The sequence below is a fragment of the Miscanthus floridulus genome, chromosome 6 (assembly GCF_019320115.1).
Source record: "Miscanthus floridulus cultivar M001 chromosome 6, ASM1932011v1, whole genome shotgun sequence".
In the NCBI taxonomy this organism is placed as follows: Eukaryota; Viridiplantae; Streptophyta; class Magnoliopsida; order Poales; family Poaceae; genus Miscanthus; species Miscanthus floridulus.
The window spans coordinates 136,475,311-136,490,289 of record NC_089585.1 but is presented as its reverse complement, the minus strand read 5'-3'; the positions used below and the strand labels follow the sequence as shown (position 1 = coordinate 136,490,289).

Sequence of the window (14,979 nt, the reverse complement as noted above, 5' to 3'; positions counted from 1 at the left end):
CTCCCCTGCTTGCCCAACCTCCGTTATCACATAGCATGCCTTATATGAATATTGGTTTGCTTTTCTATTCCCTCGTTTTCTCTTTGGCTTGGTAGTCATGTTCGTGGTTGTGTCTTGAGGTTGTGGAGTATAGGACTCAATGTCTGTCTCTGTGATTGTTGCCTCTGCTCTCCTTTCCTCTACTCCGTCTTATCCGGCGAGATGTCGAGGGCGTCGACGTCGTCTTTTCTGAGTTTTAGGAGGGACCTGTATATACGATAGGTCAAAGTGTTAGCAGAGGTAACACAACCAAAGCTTTAGTAAAATTTACAAGCTAAGGCTTTATCCCTACCTCCTTGTTCGGGTCAAAATCCTAGTCCAAATCTTCATTCGTTAGCCTCCTTCTGGCTTCACGTGGAAAAGGATCCTCAAGACTTACATTTCCCTCTTCTGAGTTCTCATCATCATCATCCTCTTCTTCTTCGCCTTCAACAGCCTCTCCTGCTCTTCTTTCTGCTCCCCCTTCCTCCTCGTTACACTGCTCCTGAGTAAGCATCACTTCTAGATCCTTTTCTAACTCGTTATCGAACTGCTCTTGAGTAAGTTGGTCATCTAGTGCTTGCTTCTCATAGGTTGACTACTCATCATGCTCGGGGCATCGGGTTGTACTATCTAGTGTCCGTGACATTATTTCGCGCTTTGTTCTAATAGATGCAAGAAAGTGTGCTTTAGGTATGCGAGAAGGTATAAAAATTTAAAAAGATCTATAAACCAAAATAGTCCTATAAAATAACAATATATCAAAAAACGAGTAGTAGCAGTAGTAGAGGCCTCAGAAACATGTCAATCATCATTTGATCATGAACTTGGAGCATTAAGGCATCATAATATAGAAGAGAGGAGAAGGTAATATAGGGGCGGCTGATAATGATGCCAAATTCCTCATAACTTCTTGATCATCAGCTCATATTCCATATAATATATGGACTTGGACAATTTCATCATCGGTAAAACAAAGGAGAGCAGAGGAGAGGGGAGATTTGACAAAAAAAACAACAACAGCTGCTTAGCAAACATAGAGCAGCAGCTGATAGCAAAAATAGCAAAAAAACAGCAGCATTGATCTTATTATTAGCAGAAAATCGATAAACTTTTAGGCTTCCGAGCTGCTGAAATAAACGTTTGTATCCCTTGGCCCTTGCAACTGAAAAAGAAAAAACACGGAAGGAGCATTTGTTATAGTTAAACTTTCTGCTCCATGGATAGCTAGATCAGTGCAGAGCTCTTATATGATTAATGTCATAATAATTTTGTCAAATAGATAAATCATCGCTGCTCTGCTTTGCAACCCAAAACTTAAACTTTCTGCTCCGTGGATAGCTAAACCGGTGCAGAGCTCTTCATTAAGAATATGATAAGAGATTATAATCTAATTCAATATAAAAAAAGCTTAAGAATATGATAAGAGATTATAATCTAATTCAATATAAAAAAGCTTCTACGTTGAACTAGAGAATGATAGAAAATAATCTGAACTATTGTAGCTTCTACATCTGATTTGTGATAGACATAGTACAATTTTTGAAATCCAACTGGGCTATTATAAACACACAATAAAAGAATGATGATCAGTAATACAACAAAAGAGAAGATAAGAAAGATGATGCCAGAAGAGAACATACTGTGTGAAGCTTGGCCCCAAAATCTGGTGTAAAATCAAAAAAGATATCAACCTGAGTATTCAACATTCAAATATCTGGACCAACCAACACAAATGGAGCAAACAAATTAACACACTATTAGCAAATAGTAGAAAGGCATCACAAATACACAAGAACTAATGGCAGTGTATACCTCATCAGCAAGCTCAAGTAACTCTTTTGCTGTCCCAACATCCGCCGCAACACACAAGTTGCTCTGCTTCGCCTCCCTCACCTCAAAGAACTTCCTCCTCATGGGGTTTGTGGCTAAGGCTGGATAACGAGCCAGCTCGGCTCGTTTCGGCTCGGCTCGTTCTGGCTCGTTAAGGTAACGAGCTAGCTCGGCTCGGCTCGTTATCCTAACGAGCCAGAAAGCCAGCTCGGCTCGGCTCGTTAAAAGCTCGAGCTGGCTCGTTAAGCTCGCGAGCCAGGTATAAAAAATACACAAAATATAATATTTGCATTTATCTAAAGTTTGAGAATAATAATAAGGGTTAAGTCCAATTTACACCCTCCAACTTGCAGCAAAGTTCGGATTTCAACCTCGAACTTCAAAACCGGACAACTTTGGCCCTCCAACTCTCGAAAAAGTTCAACTTTCAACCTTCTAGGCGGTTTTGCGGATAAACAATAACTTTTGATATTTTCGGGAGCGCCGAAATTTTATATTATTTTTTCGAGCATCTTAACGTCCTCAAATAAAAAACTCAAAACTATAAAGTTGTATATCTCATCGAGGTCTATAATTTACATATAAAAATTATCTTCATCCGACATCGTATTGAAGGGTTTTCTATTTTTTTAAAATTTGAGTCTCATCACGTGATAAAATATGGTGCTGAAATTTTGTATTATTTTTTCGAGCATCTTACTGTCCTCAAATAAAAAAACTCAAAACTACAAAGTTGTAGATCTCATCGAGGTCTACAATTTACATATAAAAATTATCTTCATCCGACATCGTATTAAAGGGTTTTCTATTTTTTTAAATTTGAGTCTCATCACGCGACAAAATTGTTTCACGCGTGATGAGACTCAAATTTCAAAAAATAGAAAACCCTTCAATACGATGTCGGATAAAGATAATTTTTATATATAAATTGTAGACCTCGATGAGATCTACAACTTTGTAGTTTTGAGTTTTTTCATTTGATGACAGTAAGATGCTCGAAAAAATAATATAAAATTTCAGCACCATATTTTATCGCGTGATGAGACTCAAATTTCAAAAAATAGAAAACCCTTCAATACGATGTCGGATGAAGATAATTTTTATATGTAAATTGTAGACCTCGATGAGATCTACAACTTTGTAGTTTTGAGTTTTTTCATTTGAGGACGTTAAGATGCTCAAAAAAATAATATAAAATTTCGACATTCCCGAAAATATTAAAAGCTACTGTTCATCCGCAAAACCGACCAGAAGGTTGAAAGTTGAACTTTTTCGAGAGTTGGAGGGCCAAAGTTGTCCGGTTTTGAAGTTCGAGGTTGAAATCCGAACTTTGCTGCAAGTTGGAGGGTGTAAATTGGACTTAACCCTAATAATAATACAAAAGAAATGAATCTAACAACCTTAAATCGAATAAAAAATTAATATGCGCTAATATATATATAAGTATAATAAAATACTACAATATTCATGCATTTAACTATACTTTTTTTCCTGAAAGCTTGGCTCGTTTAGCTCGTGAGCGGCTCACGAGCTGGCTCGAGTTGGCTCGTTATAGCTAACGAGCTAAAATCTTGGCTCGGCTCGGCTCATTATCTTAACGAGTCGAGCCGAGCCGAGTTGAGCCAGCCACGAGCCGAGCGAGTTAACGAACTTCGAGTTTTTCGTCCAGCATTATTCGTGGCCAACCCCGCCCTCTTCGCAAAGGACTCCCTCCTAGCAGTAGCCGACGACTTGGGTGGTCCAGCAGGCACGCCGGGCACCGCACCGGAGTCGAGGAACCACCTGACCTCGATGACCTTCTCCTCACCCACCTTCCCGTGCCTCACCAACATAGCGAGAGGTAGCCAGCGCCATCCCCACGTTGAAGGACTCAGAGGCGATGAACTTCCCCACCTCGATCCCCTTGGAGAGGGAGTAGCCCGCGATCTTGAAGTGGTGGGCGCCATTCACCGTCTTGGTGACCGACGTGGACGCCGTCTCGGAGGGGGCCGAGGAAGGGGAGGCGGAGGAGGACGTGGCGAGCCTCGGGAACGGCCGACCGCGGCGGCACCGGAGGCGGGGGAAGTGGAGGAGGGGCCACCGCGGCAGACACGGCTGGTGCCCATCGCTGGGAAGCGGAGGAGGGGACGGATCAGGGCAGGACGCGCCAGATTCAGACGCAGGGGCGCGGGGATTTGGGCGAGCAGAGGGAGGAGCTTTGCCCGTGGCGGCGTGGTGCCCGGCCGTCCGGCGCTCGCGGCCTCACGCTCGGCGCCTCGACCGCCTCGGCGCCAGCGCCCTACGCGGCTGCACCCTGCCCTGTGCCGCCCGGAGCGGCGGAGCCGTAGACCCTGCAGGCAGCCCGCCACACGCGCCTGCACGCCCTACCCCTTCGTCCGCCCTCGCCGTTCGGTGAGGTAGAAATTGCCAGAGGCTGTGGTGTGACATGTGTACTCGTTCTGCTAGGTAGATGTGGGGTCGCATGATGTATCGTCCTACTAGATAGATGTTGACTGTAGAAATTTTTTAGTTGCAAATAGATAGATAAATAGATACTAAGGGCCTGTTTAGAATGTAGGATTTTTTTTCTATTCCTATACTTTTCCTATAAAATTAAATTGATTTCTGTAAAATATCTAAACGATTCCTGTAAAATTTCTGCGTTCCTACCGGAGAAGAGATATCTCACGCCAGCGAACCGCAACCCGCCTTCGAAGCGACGGGGCAGGAAAAAGCGGTCTGACTTCTCTCGTTCCACGTTCGTCGTTCTCGAAGGAAAAGCAGAAACTTTTGAGCCTGCGTGCTTTTTTCCCCTCGAATCAGGAGTTGAGACTGGGAGCTTCGGAAGCCTACAACAAGACTTTTCCCATCACGGGCGCAGCTCTTTTCCCATCTGCCCCCCCGCCCCGCTAGGCCGCTCGCTACTCCTCTGCTCCACCGGTGACCGCCATGCCGCTGCCGGCGATGACCCACTCCTCCGCCTACCTCCTCCCGGCCCCAACCGCCCCGTCCAACCCCACCGGCGCCGCCACGACGACCTACGCGCTCGTCGTCCTCAACCAGCGCCTCCCCCGCTTCGCGCCGCTCCTCTGGTCCCGCGGTGACGCCCCCTCTCCCTCGCCCGCCCCCCACCTCTCGCCATTGCTAGTCGCCTCCCGCTTCGCCTGATCGGTTCCCGCCGCTTAGTCTGACTGACCCGTGTGCTCTTGTTTTTTTTTTTTCTCGCTCGTGGCCAGCGCGCCTGCGCGTGTGCGCGGACGGGGGCGCCAACCGCGTCTTCGACGGCATGCCGGAGCTTCTCCCGGGCGAGGACCCCGCCGAGGTCCGCACCAGGTGATTGCGAATCCCAACTTCGCCTGTTCCTTCCGTCTGGTCGTCCTTCACGCCGTGTGGTCGGATGAATTGCTCGTCATGTAGTCGATGGAATGCACCAGAGACAACGACGAGTCCTGCTGTATTTGTCTGATTGTGCGCGGATGCGCCGCGAGAGCGATGTAGCTGCTCGCATAGTCGCATGGCGCCAAGGGGTGCCTTGCCGAATCCGGTTTCCAGTTGAGTTGATTCTCAAATATGTTTATTGCGTGCAGCATCTGCCTTGCCACTTCTTTGGAGTACATGGTTTAGCTGGTATCGTTTCCATTCTTGATAAAATCGAAGACGTCCTCCCCATTGTGCTGTAGTTGCTATATCTTGCCATAGAATGCCCGGTTATTTTTTCCCCTTTTTTCTTTTATATAAGGAGTACAAGACATGTAACTTGCTCTTTCAGTTCAATGAAAATCTCTAGTGGTGTTAAAATTATGCTTGTTTTCTCATGTCACACATGTGTCTCAGAGTATCGTTATGTTTGCCATAGATTTGAGAAACCTCTATGCATCTCTTCTCAGATTTGAAAAATTGTTAATCTAATCAATGTTAATCAGCTGAAGATTTTGTGTATGTGGGGATATTCTGTCAACCAAAGGAGCATGGTTGGTTGGTTTACCATGCCTGTACTAGTTGGCATGAGATGTATACAGTTTGGTTTGTTGGTACAGTTTGGAAGGATTCAGGGCAGTTTTAATTTAATGTATCTTATCTTTGTGCAGGTACAAGCCAGATGTAATTAAAGGGGACATGGACTCAATAAGGCCAGAAGTGAAGGAGTATTATTCCAATTTGGTAACTACTGTATTTTTAATATTTAGCATTCATGGTTGAAAATGACAGGCTAATGCTTGGTAGCTCATACCTGAACCTTATAGTCGTCCTGCATTTAACAACTGTCAAGGACAGGTTCGAGTGCACATGTATAATGCTATCAACGTTTTGCCATCTGGGTCCACGTGAATATGTTTGAAGTTCTCCTTTGGCTGCTGCTTTTGGCAATAACAAACTGGATGGATATCAGACCTTGATCTCTGCTCCCTCTGATTTCAAATGCAAGTTGTTGTAGAACCTCTGTTTGTCAGATATTCAGTTCAACCATCAATATGTCAATGATTGTATAGATTGAAAACATAGAATTAGTACTCCTAGATTCTTTATTGAAAATACCTTTACATTGTGGGAAGGTTATGTGGCTAGCTGGTCACAGGAGGCAGATTGGAGTGCTGCTCCATGAGGTTGTGAGTTTGGTTCCAGCAGGTAGAAATATTTAAGACTTCTCAAAAGGCCAGGGCTCTCTCCACTCCTACATTTAAAAAAAATATATATATATAGCATATATTTTTTTATTTGAGTTACATATGTTCTTACAAATCACAAGTCAAAATGTTGTCACAATTAGGACTGTGTCAATGTCCTAGATGACCTACGTTTGTAACTGAAGTGTTTGTTACGATTGCTTTATTAATTACAGTAGTATGTGGAGTGAAAGAGAAATGCTGAAATTACTTGCATAAGTTAGGCATATCAACTGTCCAAACTTCCTAATCTGGAATAAGCTATGCCTTGTTTTGTTTTAGATTCTTGTCCAGAGAATCTGTATCGAGAGAAAAAGTAGACATGCAAACATAATGCTCTATTGTTTCATTTGTTGATTGTACTTTGAATACTGCACCTCCGTTATTCATGTACTTTGAATATCCTTGGGAAGGTCATGGGCTAAGAAATTAGGCACTTTGATATCCCCTGTATTTTGTTTCTGATTTACTGCCTTTGGAGAAAATTCATAGAAGCCATTGGTAAATTGAGTGTGCACACGCTGCTTTTAAGATTCTGCCTCCTGTTCCTGCACCCTTGATACTGCCTTCATACTGGAAGTTCTTTTGTCGACTGGGACTGGAGTGACTTATTGATACTCTTGTTTGATTGATTGCAGGGCACAAACATAGTTGATGAATCACATGATCAGGACACAACTGACTTGCACAAATGTGTATCATTTATCACAAGCAATCTCCCTATCCCAGAGAAGTCTAATGTAGTCTATTTAAATTGATCAGAAAAACATCCATTATAACTATGCAATGTCAGCTTAACAGATTTTACTGTGATTTCTCTAACTGCAGCTGTGTATTCTTGTTCTTGGTGCACTCGGTGGAAGGTTCGATCATGAGATGGGGAACATCAATGTATTATACCGCTTTTCAAACATCAAGATCATCCTCCTATCAGATGACTGCTCAATCTTTCTGCTCCCCAAGACACACTCTCACGAGATCCATATTGAGAAATCGGTTGAAGGTCCTCACTGTGGTTTGATTCCCATGGGCGGACCGTCAGCTATCACCACAACCACTGGGCTCCGGTGGAATTTAGGTAAAACCATCACACCCTATAAATCCTTTTTCTTGTATAGTTGTATGGCAACGTCTAAAATCGTTATACTTCACTTCCTCTTCAGATAATACGAGCATGAGGTATGGTGGATTGATAAGCACATCTAACATCGTGGATGACGATAAAGTAACCGTGACTTCAGATTCTGATCTGATTTGGACCATATCGCTTCGGAATTGAGCTAAACTTGCATAATTTTGCATGATTCCATGCCCTAATTTTGTCACCTCAAAGTCGCATGTATTCAGTTCAAATTATTCTGTAACGTGGTGTGTGATATTGTTTTCCCCTGCATTTTGCAGCTGGATATGTCCATATGTGTGAACTTATTGCTCATAGTTTAGGAATCCATATGCCCCAATCTATTCTGCTGTTTGGGCATCTGATCACCAACTTTGTCGAAGTGCATGATTGCAAAAATCTCTTGCATTTCCTTGGCCGTTTTGGATGCATTCGGATGTTTCTAGATGGAGAGCCACCATCAGCTCCTGGCCTCCTGGGACCCTACGCCGACGCTTATGTGAGCTAGTAGTCCTTATCCAATCACAACTCGGCTCCATCCTCTCACTGTCACCGGGCCCAACTATTGCATCTGCCTGGACCCACCCTGATATTTTCCGGTGACTCTCGCCCTCTGCACCAGGGTCCCACCACCTTTCTCTCCCCCGCCTTCTTCCTTCCTCCACATCGGTCTTCCAGCTGCGGAAGCCATCGATCCTGCGTTCGAGTGCTGCTCGGCGCAGGATTCCCACCGGGGTTTTTCCCCATTTTCTCCAGGTGCCTCTCTCGTAGATATGCTACAATGGTTAAGTGACGTGCTCGCCACACTCGGAGTCTGTTGATCTTCGAGTATCTTTCAGCTGCGTTCGTTGTCTAGGTATAGCTGTAGGTCTGTTTGTATACCGTGTGTTTGTGAGGTGTGCATGTGTGTGGTGGTGTGTGTCTGTATCCGAACAGATACTACAGTTGTACTTAGATAAGAGGCAAAAAAAAAAGACCGTGAGTAAAATTTGAGGCTTTTATTCGTGTGCTATTATAAAAAATATGGTCCTGATCTAAAGATCGCTAAAAAGTTTAAACGTATCTTAGTGTCATGATGCTATATTTCCTTGCTTTCAACGTCATTCCGTCCATATTTCTCTCTAACGGTGTCAAACCGCAGCAAAAAAAAGTCTAAAATACTCTTAGGAATTTATTTTCTCATTTTCTTTTCTTCCTCACTTATTTTATTTTCTCCCTCTCCTCTATCGATCGGCTAGGCAGCTTCTGCACAGATCCGCGTGCCTTCTGTTGTGCGTCCGTGAACTGGTGGCACCCATGGGCCACCCCAGCGGCGGCCACCTCCAGCACCGAGTTCCAGCCCACGGCGCGGTGGCGCAGCACCTCCACTTGCTGCGCCCACCCCGCAGATCACCGGCCCGCGCGACGTCGTGCCCGCCTCGACCCCGTCCGGCACCGCCGCCTACACGAACGCTGTCGAGCTCCTGCGCCAGCGTGTCCGGCGACAGCTCCGCCGAGCCCACACGAACACGGCAGCTCCGCCACGGACGCCGCCTGCGCCGGTGACCGCGCCTGCTGCGTCTCGAAGCTGACGTACACCACGGAGCCATCCAGGAACGCGTCCAGCCACGCGGCCACCCGCGCCGCCGCCACCGCGGTCGCCCCCCGACGACGTGGCCACGCTGCCGGCGTCCGACAACGGGCCAACCATGAACACTTTGTTGCCGGGCTACGCAGAGGGCGTGCGACATGGCGAGGTGGAGCACATAAGAGGATGAGAAGGTGACGTGTGGCACGCGCGAACCAGCGGCGCGAGCAGCGCGGCATTGCCGGACGGGACGGCGACGATGACCACGAGGCCGCACGCGGCAAGCAGCTCCTTGGCGGCGCTGATGCAGCCGAAGAGCTGACCGGTGAGGGCGTTGGGCACCCAGAACCTCTGCTCCTTCCACCACGTCCGTAGCGCGATCCTCCGCTTGTTAGCCTGCTACCGACATTGTGGTGCGCGACCACCAGGGCACCCGCGCGCGCTACGGTGGCTCCCGACGGCAGTGGTCCATGGCGGCGACCACGACCCGGGGAACGGAGCGGCACATGCGCAGAGGAGAAGAAGGCGGAGCCGACAACGGTTTTGGTTGGGGCCGAGGACGGCTGCAGGCAGTGGAACACGGCGGCGCTCTGTTGATCTCTATCCTTGAGTTGTATCGACCAAGGTAGGTAGTCCATCGGAACCCCCTTGCCCTCCTCTCCCCCCGTGGTCTTGGATTAGAAAATGGTAAAGCTCCAGAGAGTTGCCATGGTGGTTGCGGCGGGCTGCTGTGCCCTGTGACTATGCTCTCTCTCCTCTCCCTGTTGCGCGGCGGGTGGCGGCGTGGCCGTGGTGGCTTCACTCGCTCGCTCGTTCGGATTGGCTGGAGCACGCGGTGGTGGGGGCGCGCAGCCGGCGGCGGGGCGCACGGCCGGCGGTGGGGTGCGCGACCGAGACGCCACAACCGCGGCGGAGATGGGCGAGGTCCGTGGTGAAGTCCGAGCGGGCTCTGGCGGCGTGGTCGCGTGGGCAGCAGGCTCCAGCAGCGGGGCGCGCGGGGGCACGACCGGAGCCGAGGAGCCACACACGGCCGGCGGCGAGCTACGTGCGTCCAACATCGGGCTCGAGGTGGACTCGCCTCGCCGCGCGCGTCCATCGCTGCCGTCGAGGTCGGCCACGCGCTGACGCTCGCGCAGGCCACGCCTGCCGAGCCACCATCGTAGTCATGTTTTTGGATAAGACGGAGGTAGATGAAGATGAGGAGGAAGACGGTGACTAGGTCACTTATGGCTTGGCCCTACCGGCTAGAGAAAGAAGGGTATTCGATGCATCGTCGCTGATCAGGCCTGTATATCAGGGCTGTTAAACGGTGAAAACCTAACAGAAGGTGGACGGAAAGGCGTGGAATGCAAGAAAGTTTAGGGCCTGTTTGGTTCCATGGACTAAACTAAAATGTAGACTAAAATGCTCACTTTTAGTCCCTAAAATATCAAACACATGGACTAAAAGGTTTAGTCCTCTAGTATATGAGGGGGTGACTAAACTGAACTAAAGTATTCTGGAGACAATCATGTCCCTTGTTACTCCCCATCCCACCCGTGGCCAGCAGCTGTAATATCTTTATCTCAACATGAGTAATATTGTCTTTATATAACTACATTAATGAACTTTAGTCCCTGGAACCAATAAGAGTCCGGACTAAACTTGAGTCCAGAGGCTAAAGAAACAAACAGGCGCTTAGCTTCATGGCACCGGGTCAACCTCTTTGGTAATGGCAAGTGTAAAAGGCTCGTAAAATTTCTCTTGATTCGATTTCACGCAGCAGCAATCGCAAGCTCGAAGCTCTAAAATAATCTCTTGTCGACGCCTCTGGAAGGTCAGCAGCTAAACCCAGGTGACCTCCAGTGCTGGAGCCGTACTCAAACCCTAACCCTAGCCCCCAATGGCGGCCGGCGGCGGGGTTCCGTGGGCGGAGCGCGCGCGGGTGGTGGGGACGCAGATCCGCAACAGGTTCCGCGTGGCGCCCGTGGACCACCGATCGCTGTGGCTTCGGGCGGACGGCCGTGTCGCCACGGAGGCGGTCCGGCGGTGGTCGGATCGCGTTCGGGCCCTGCTGCAGAGGGACCGGGGCGGGGATTGGAGCTCCACATCGACAGACACGTCTCCTGAGGCGGCGGCAAAGCCTTCGTCCAGTGCTTTGAGATTCTACAGGAAGAGAGGTATAAATAAGTGTGGTTTTTTTTTTTTTGCACCAGTTTGGTTCAAATGTGGCGTGCGGCAGTTTTGCACCTGTGAGTTAATATCACAGCTGTTGGTTCGTCATGACGCTAGTGTGCCCACTTCAGTATTGTAATGGTCGCTGGACGTAAATGTTTACAGCTTCTTTGAACATTTAGTATCAGTTTCACTATTGGAACTGCACCTACGCAAAATCTGGTTGCTACAACTTATGTTTAAGCTTCGATTTTGATCTCATGATAAAAATAAAAGGTGATCGTACTGATGAGTTATTTGTTATTTATCAGTGGGCAAAGAAGTTAATGGGATTGAAGACTCCGTTATTTTCCGTTCACTTCAAGCATTGGCTGTTCCTCTTATTGGCAATGCATGCTATGTTTTTATGCATGGCCTTAACTCTGTTCAGGTATCCTAGCTAACAAGAGAACACTTGAGTACTCTGGTCTAGTTGTTTTGTTTTCTCTAAACTCTGAGGATGTGCAGGTTTATGGTGCAGAGAAGCTTCATCAGGCATTACAAGGGAGACCTAAAGGCAAGGCTCTTCTAACGGTATGGACTATCTTTATTGCAACACATTACTCTTATGTGTATCGTTGGGATGTAGCTTGTAAATCTAAAGGTTTTCAGCTGTGCTTCTAGTCATGTATTGTTTTATCTTTGTAATTTTCATTTTCAGGTCAGCAATCATGTGGCAGCAATGGATGACCCCTTCGTAATTGCCTCCCTTCTCCCACCATCTGTTATGCTGGAAGCACAAAAGCTGAGATGGACACTGTGTGCGACTGATCGTTGCTTTACAAATCCAGTTTTGTCTACATTCTTCAGGTCTGTTAAGGTGTTACCTGTTTCTCGTGGTGAAGGCATCTACCAAAAGGTATTCATCTTATTGTTATCAAGTATTTGACTGTATGGTCTAAAGTTTTTAATGTTGATGAACCGATTTATCTGCACGATTCATATTGTGAAAGCATCAGTATTTTAATTTAGTGAGTAGTGTAAAGGGCAGCCCTAGTGCATGTAGCTCCCACTTGCGCAGTGTCCGGGGAAGGGTCCGACCACTTGGGTCTTTTGTACGCAGCCTTTCCCTGCATTTCTGCAAGAGGCTGTTTCCAGGACTTGAACCCGTGACCTCATGGTGAAATTGCAAAGGGCAGAGATACTCTTATGTGCCTTCACTTGTCATTTTTCCCCGCATACTTCTGGGGAATAATGGTGGCAATACATTGGATGGTTTGGAGGAATGCTGGAGGAATTTGTGAGAGAAAAACACTGTTTCAGATGAAAAAATAAGCGGATCAAGCCAGGTTTAAGGCTCCGTTCGCGTGCCCTTAGGCTCCGTTCGCGTGCCCTTAAACCCGTCTTGATCCGCTTATTTTTTTCATCCGAAACAGTGTTTTTCTCTCACAAATTCCTCCAGCATTCCTCCAAACCATCCAGATTCCTCCAGAATTCAGACAAGAATTTCAACACTAGGCTTTGCAAAATTTTGAATAGGAAATTTGCAACAGGCGGAGGTGTGCTATTTTTTTTAAACAATTAGCAGATGTGGATTTGAGAATTATTCTTAGAGAATTCCTTGGTTTAGTGGAAGTAATTGGATGACAAGCATAACAAAGTCTCTGGTAGTTAAAGTACTATATAGTCAAACTTAAGGTATTTATATATTGGTATTCCTTGCTGCATGGGTTTATGCACTTCCTTTTGCCCTCTTCCCAGTTATACAATGTTAATGCCTTTATGCTTTGAATATCATAAGTCATCTTTTTCTGATCTAAAATCGTGGAGTTTGATGTATTACATTTGGACTATTGAATTGGATGCATCACTGGATGTGCTCTTCACTCGTAGACCTTTTTTTTCTTTGTTCAGGGAATGGATATGGCACTTTCAAAGCTTAACAGTGGTGGATGGGTTCATATATTTCCTGAAGGAAGCCGTTCAAGGGATGGAGGGAAAACCATTGCTCCTGCCAAGAGAGGTGTTGGAAGGTTAGAAAATTATTTCCTTCCTATACTGCCCTTTTTTTTCTAAAGAATACTGGACCACCTACCGCCATCAGTTTGCTTCTGTCTAGCACAACCTGCACTCTGCTTATGCATGTATATTATAGACTTGTGTTTTAAGGTTCTTATTGATGATCAGTTTTGAGTTTTGCTCAGTTTGATTGCCTCTTGTTTTACCAGATTGGTAATGGATGCTGACAGCCTTCCGGTTGTAATACCCTTTGTCCATACTGGGATGCAGGATATAATGCCTGTTGGAAAACGCATCCCCAGAGCAGGGAAAAGGGTGTGTGCCCCTAAACCTACACGACGCATCAAATGCTGTCATAAAATATTTGCTAAATCATTTATTTGATTTTCTAGGTGATTGTGGTTGTGGGTGACCCAATCAACTTTGATGACCTGCTAATTGACAACTGTGATGATACCCAACACATCTCTAGAGGGATCTTGTATGACAAAGCAACCGAAAGAATTGGGCAGCAATTGCAGGAACTCAAGGTAGAAGTTGACAGACTGGCTGCAGAGCAGAGATCTGAACTCCAAAACCACAACGTGAGTGATGATGGATACCGGCTGTGGCAGCAGGTCGATTGGGAAGGGTTTGGCATAGGGAGTTCCATGTTGTCATCAGAACCTTCAGCTGTCCAAGTGCCATCACTGGAAGCAGAGCCTGAACCACACCTGGAAGTGGAACGAAGCGCGTCTCCAGCCCCAAGTGCAGCGATCTCTTACAACGTTGCTGTTCCACACTGGTTCCAGCGTCACGTGGATCCTTCTGAGCTCATGGGGTTTGCTGCGCGTGGCCTGATCAAGAATTGCATGTTCTTAGAGGAAGGTTACAGGGAACTCCAACAGTCGGCTACTACATTGAACACCAGGTGGATTTCTCGTGCCAACAATGCTGCACACCGATGGAGCACCGCTTAACTGAGGCCATCGCCGCCTGCAGCTATGGAGTACTACGCCTACTGTACATGGTAAACCAGCGCCGTCCACTGTGCAGACTCGGTTGCATTGGCATTGGAACTGTACCAAGGATTGTTCAACTGTCGCATGCAATGTGCATGGTGTGGTAGTACGGTACCGCTTCTTGAAGAAAATGAAACTCCAAACATAAGACTGCGTCCAGAGGTGGTTCTCAAGCATAATACTTCGCGTTTGAACTACTACCTTGATTCCCACATTGATTGGATCCAATGAAGTTTTCTCTCAACCAACAAAACAATTAGCGGATCAATGGAATTTCAGTTGAGGAACGAGAATATTTCACTGTCTACAAAACATGGAGGTTTAATTGTATGGATAACTTAAGCTCGTGAATTGTGATTAAGTACTTTGAAATGAACCAAATAACTCACGAGTATACATACAGCTAGTAAAATATACAAAGATCATATATATACTTCACAAAGCATAATAACCAGCACCACCTCGTGAAGATAAACAAGAAATTTCAAACGTGAAGCATGCAGCTATTGATGTTCACAGGAAACCTACCTAAGCTTCATTGGAAAAGCTCACAAACCTTGTCTGGTTATATTCAACAAAGATGCTTCCAGCATTTAGAAACATTCAAAAGTTATTTACATCTAACTCTAGGGCCCGGCAGGCAGG

General features: G+C 46.6%; 1 protein-coding gene across 1 annotated transcript; it reads left to right on the top strand.

Moving 5' to 3' along the window:
* Positions 1 to 4,535: 4,535 nt before the first annotated feature.
* Positions 4,536 to 14,730, top strand: LOC136457072 (uncharacterized). Its single transcript, XM_066457114.1, has 11 exons — positions 4,536 to 4,930; positions 5,067 to 5,163; positions 5,919 to 5,991; positions 7,133 to 7,234; positions 7,323 to 7,572; positions 11,647 to 11,765; positions 11,843 to 11,908; positions 12,036 to 12,233; positions 13,229 to 13,347; positions 13,543 to 13,648; positions 13,726 to 14,730. Exons 1-11 carry the CDS (start codon positions 4,780 to 4,782, stop codon positions 14,290 to 14,292), a joined length of 1,848 nt encoding a protein of 615 aa, XP_066313211.1. The 5' UTR covers positions 4,536 to 4,779; the 3' UTR covers positions 14,293 to 14,730.
* The last annotated feature ends 249 nt before the right edge of the window (positions 14,731 to 14,979 follow it).

Bases quoted from the DNA above. Each gene is read 5' to 3' on its own strand.
- LOC136457072 (XM_066457114.1), top strand. From the start codon at position 4,780: ATGCCGCTGCCGGCGATGACCCACTCCTCCGCCTACCTCCTCCCGGCC. The intron at 4,931-5,066 runs GTGACGCCCCCT...GCTCGTGGCCAG, and splicing joins GCCGCTCCTCTGGTCCCGCG to CGCGCCTGCGCGTGTGCGCG. The intron at 13,348-13,542 runs GTTAGAAAATTA...TTGTTTTACCAG, and splicing joins GCCAAGAGAGGTGTTGGAAG to ATTGGTAATGGATGCTGACA.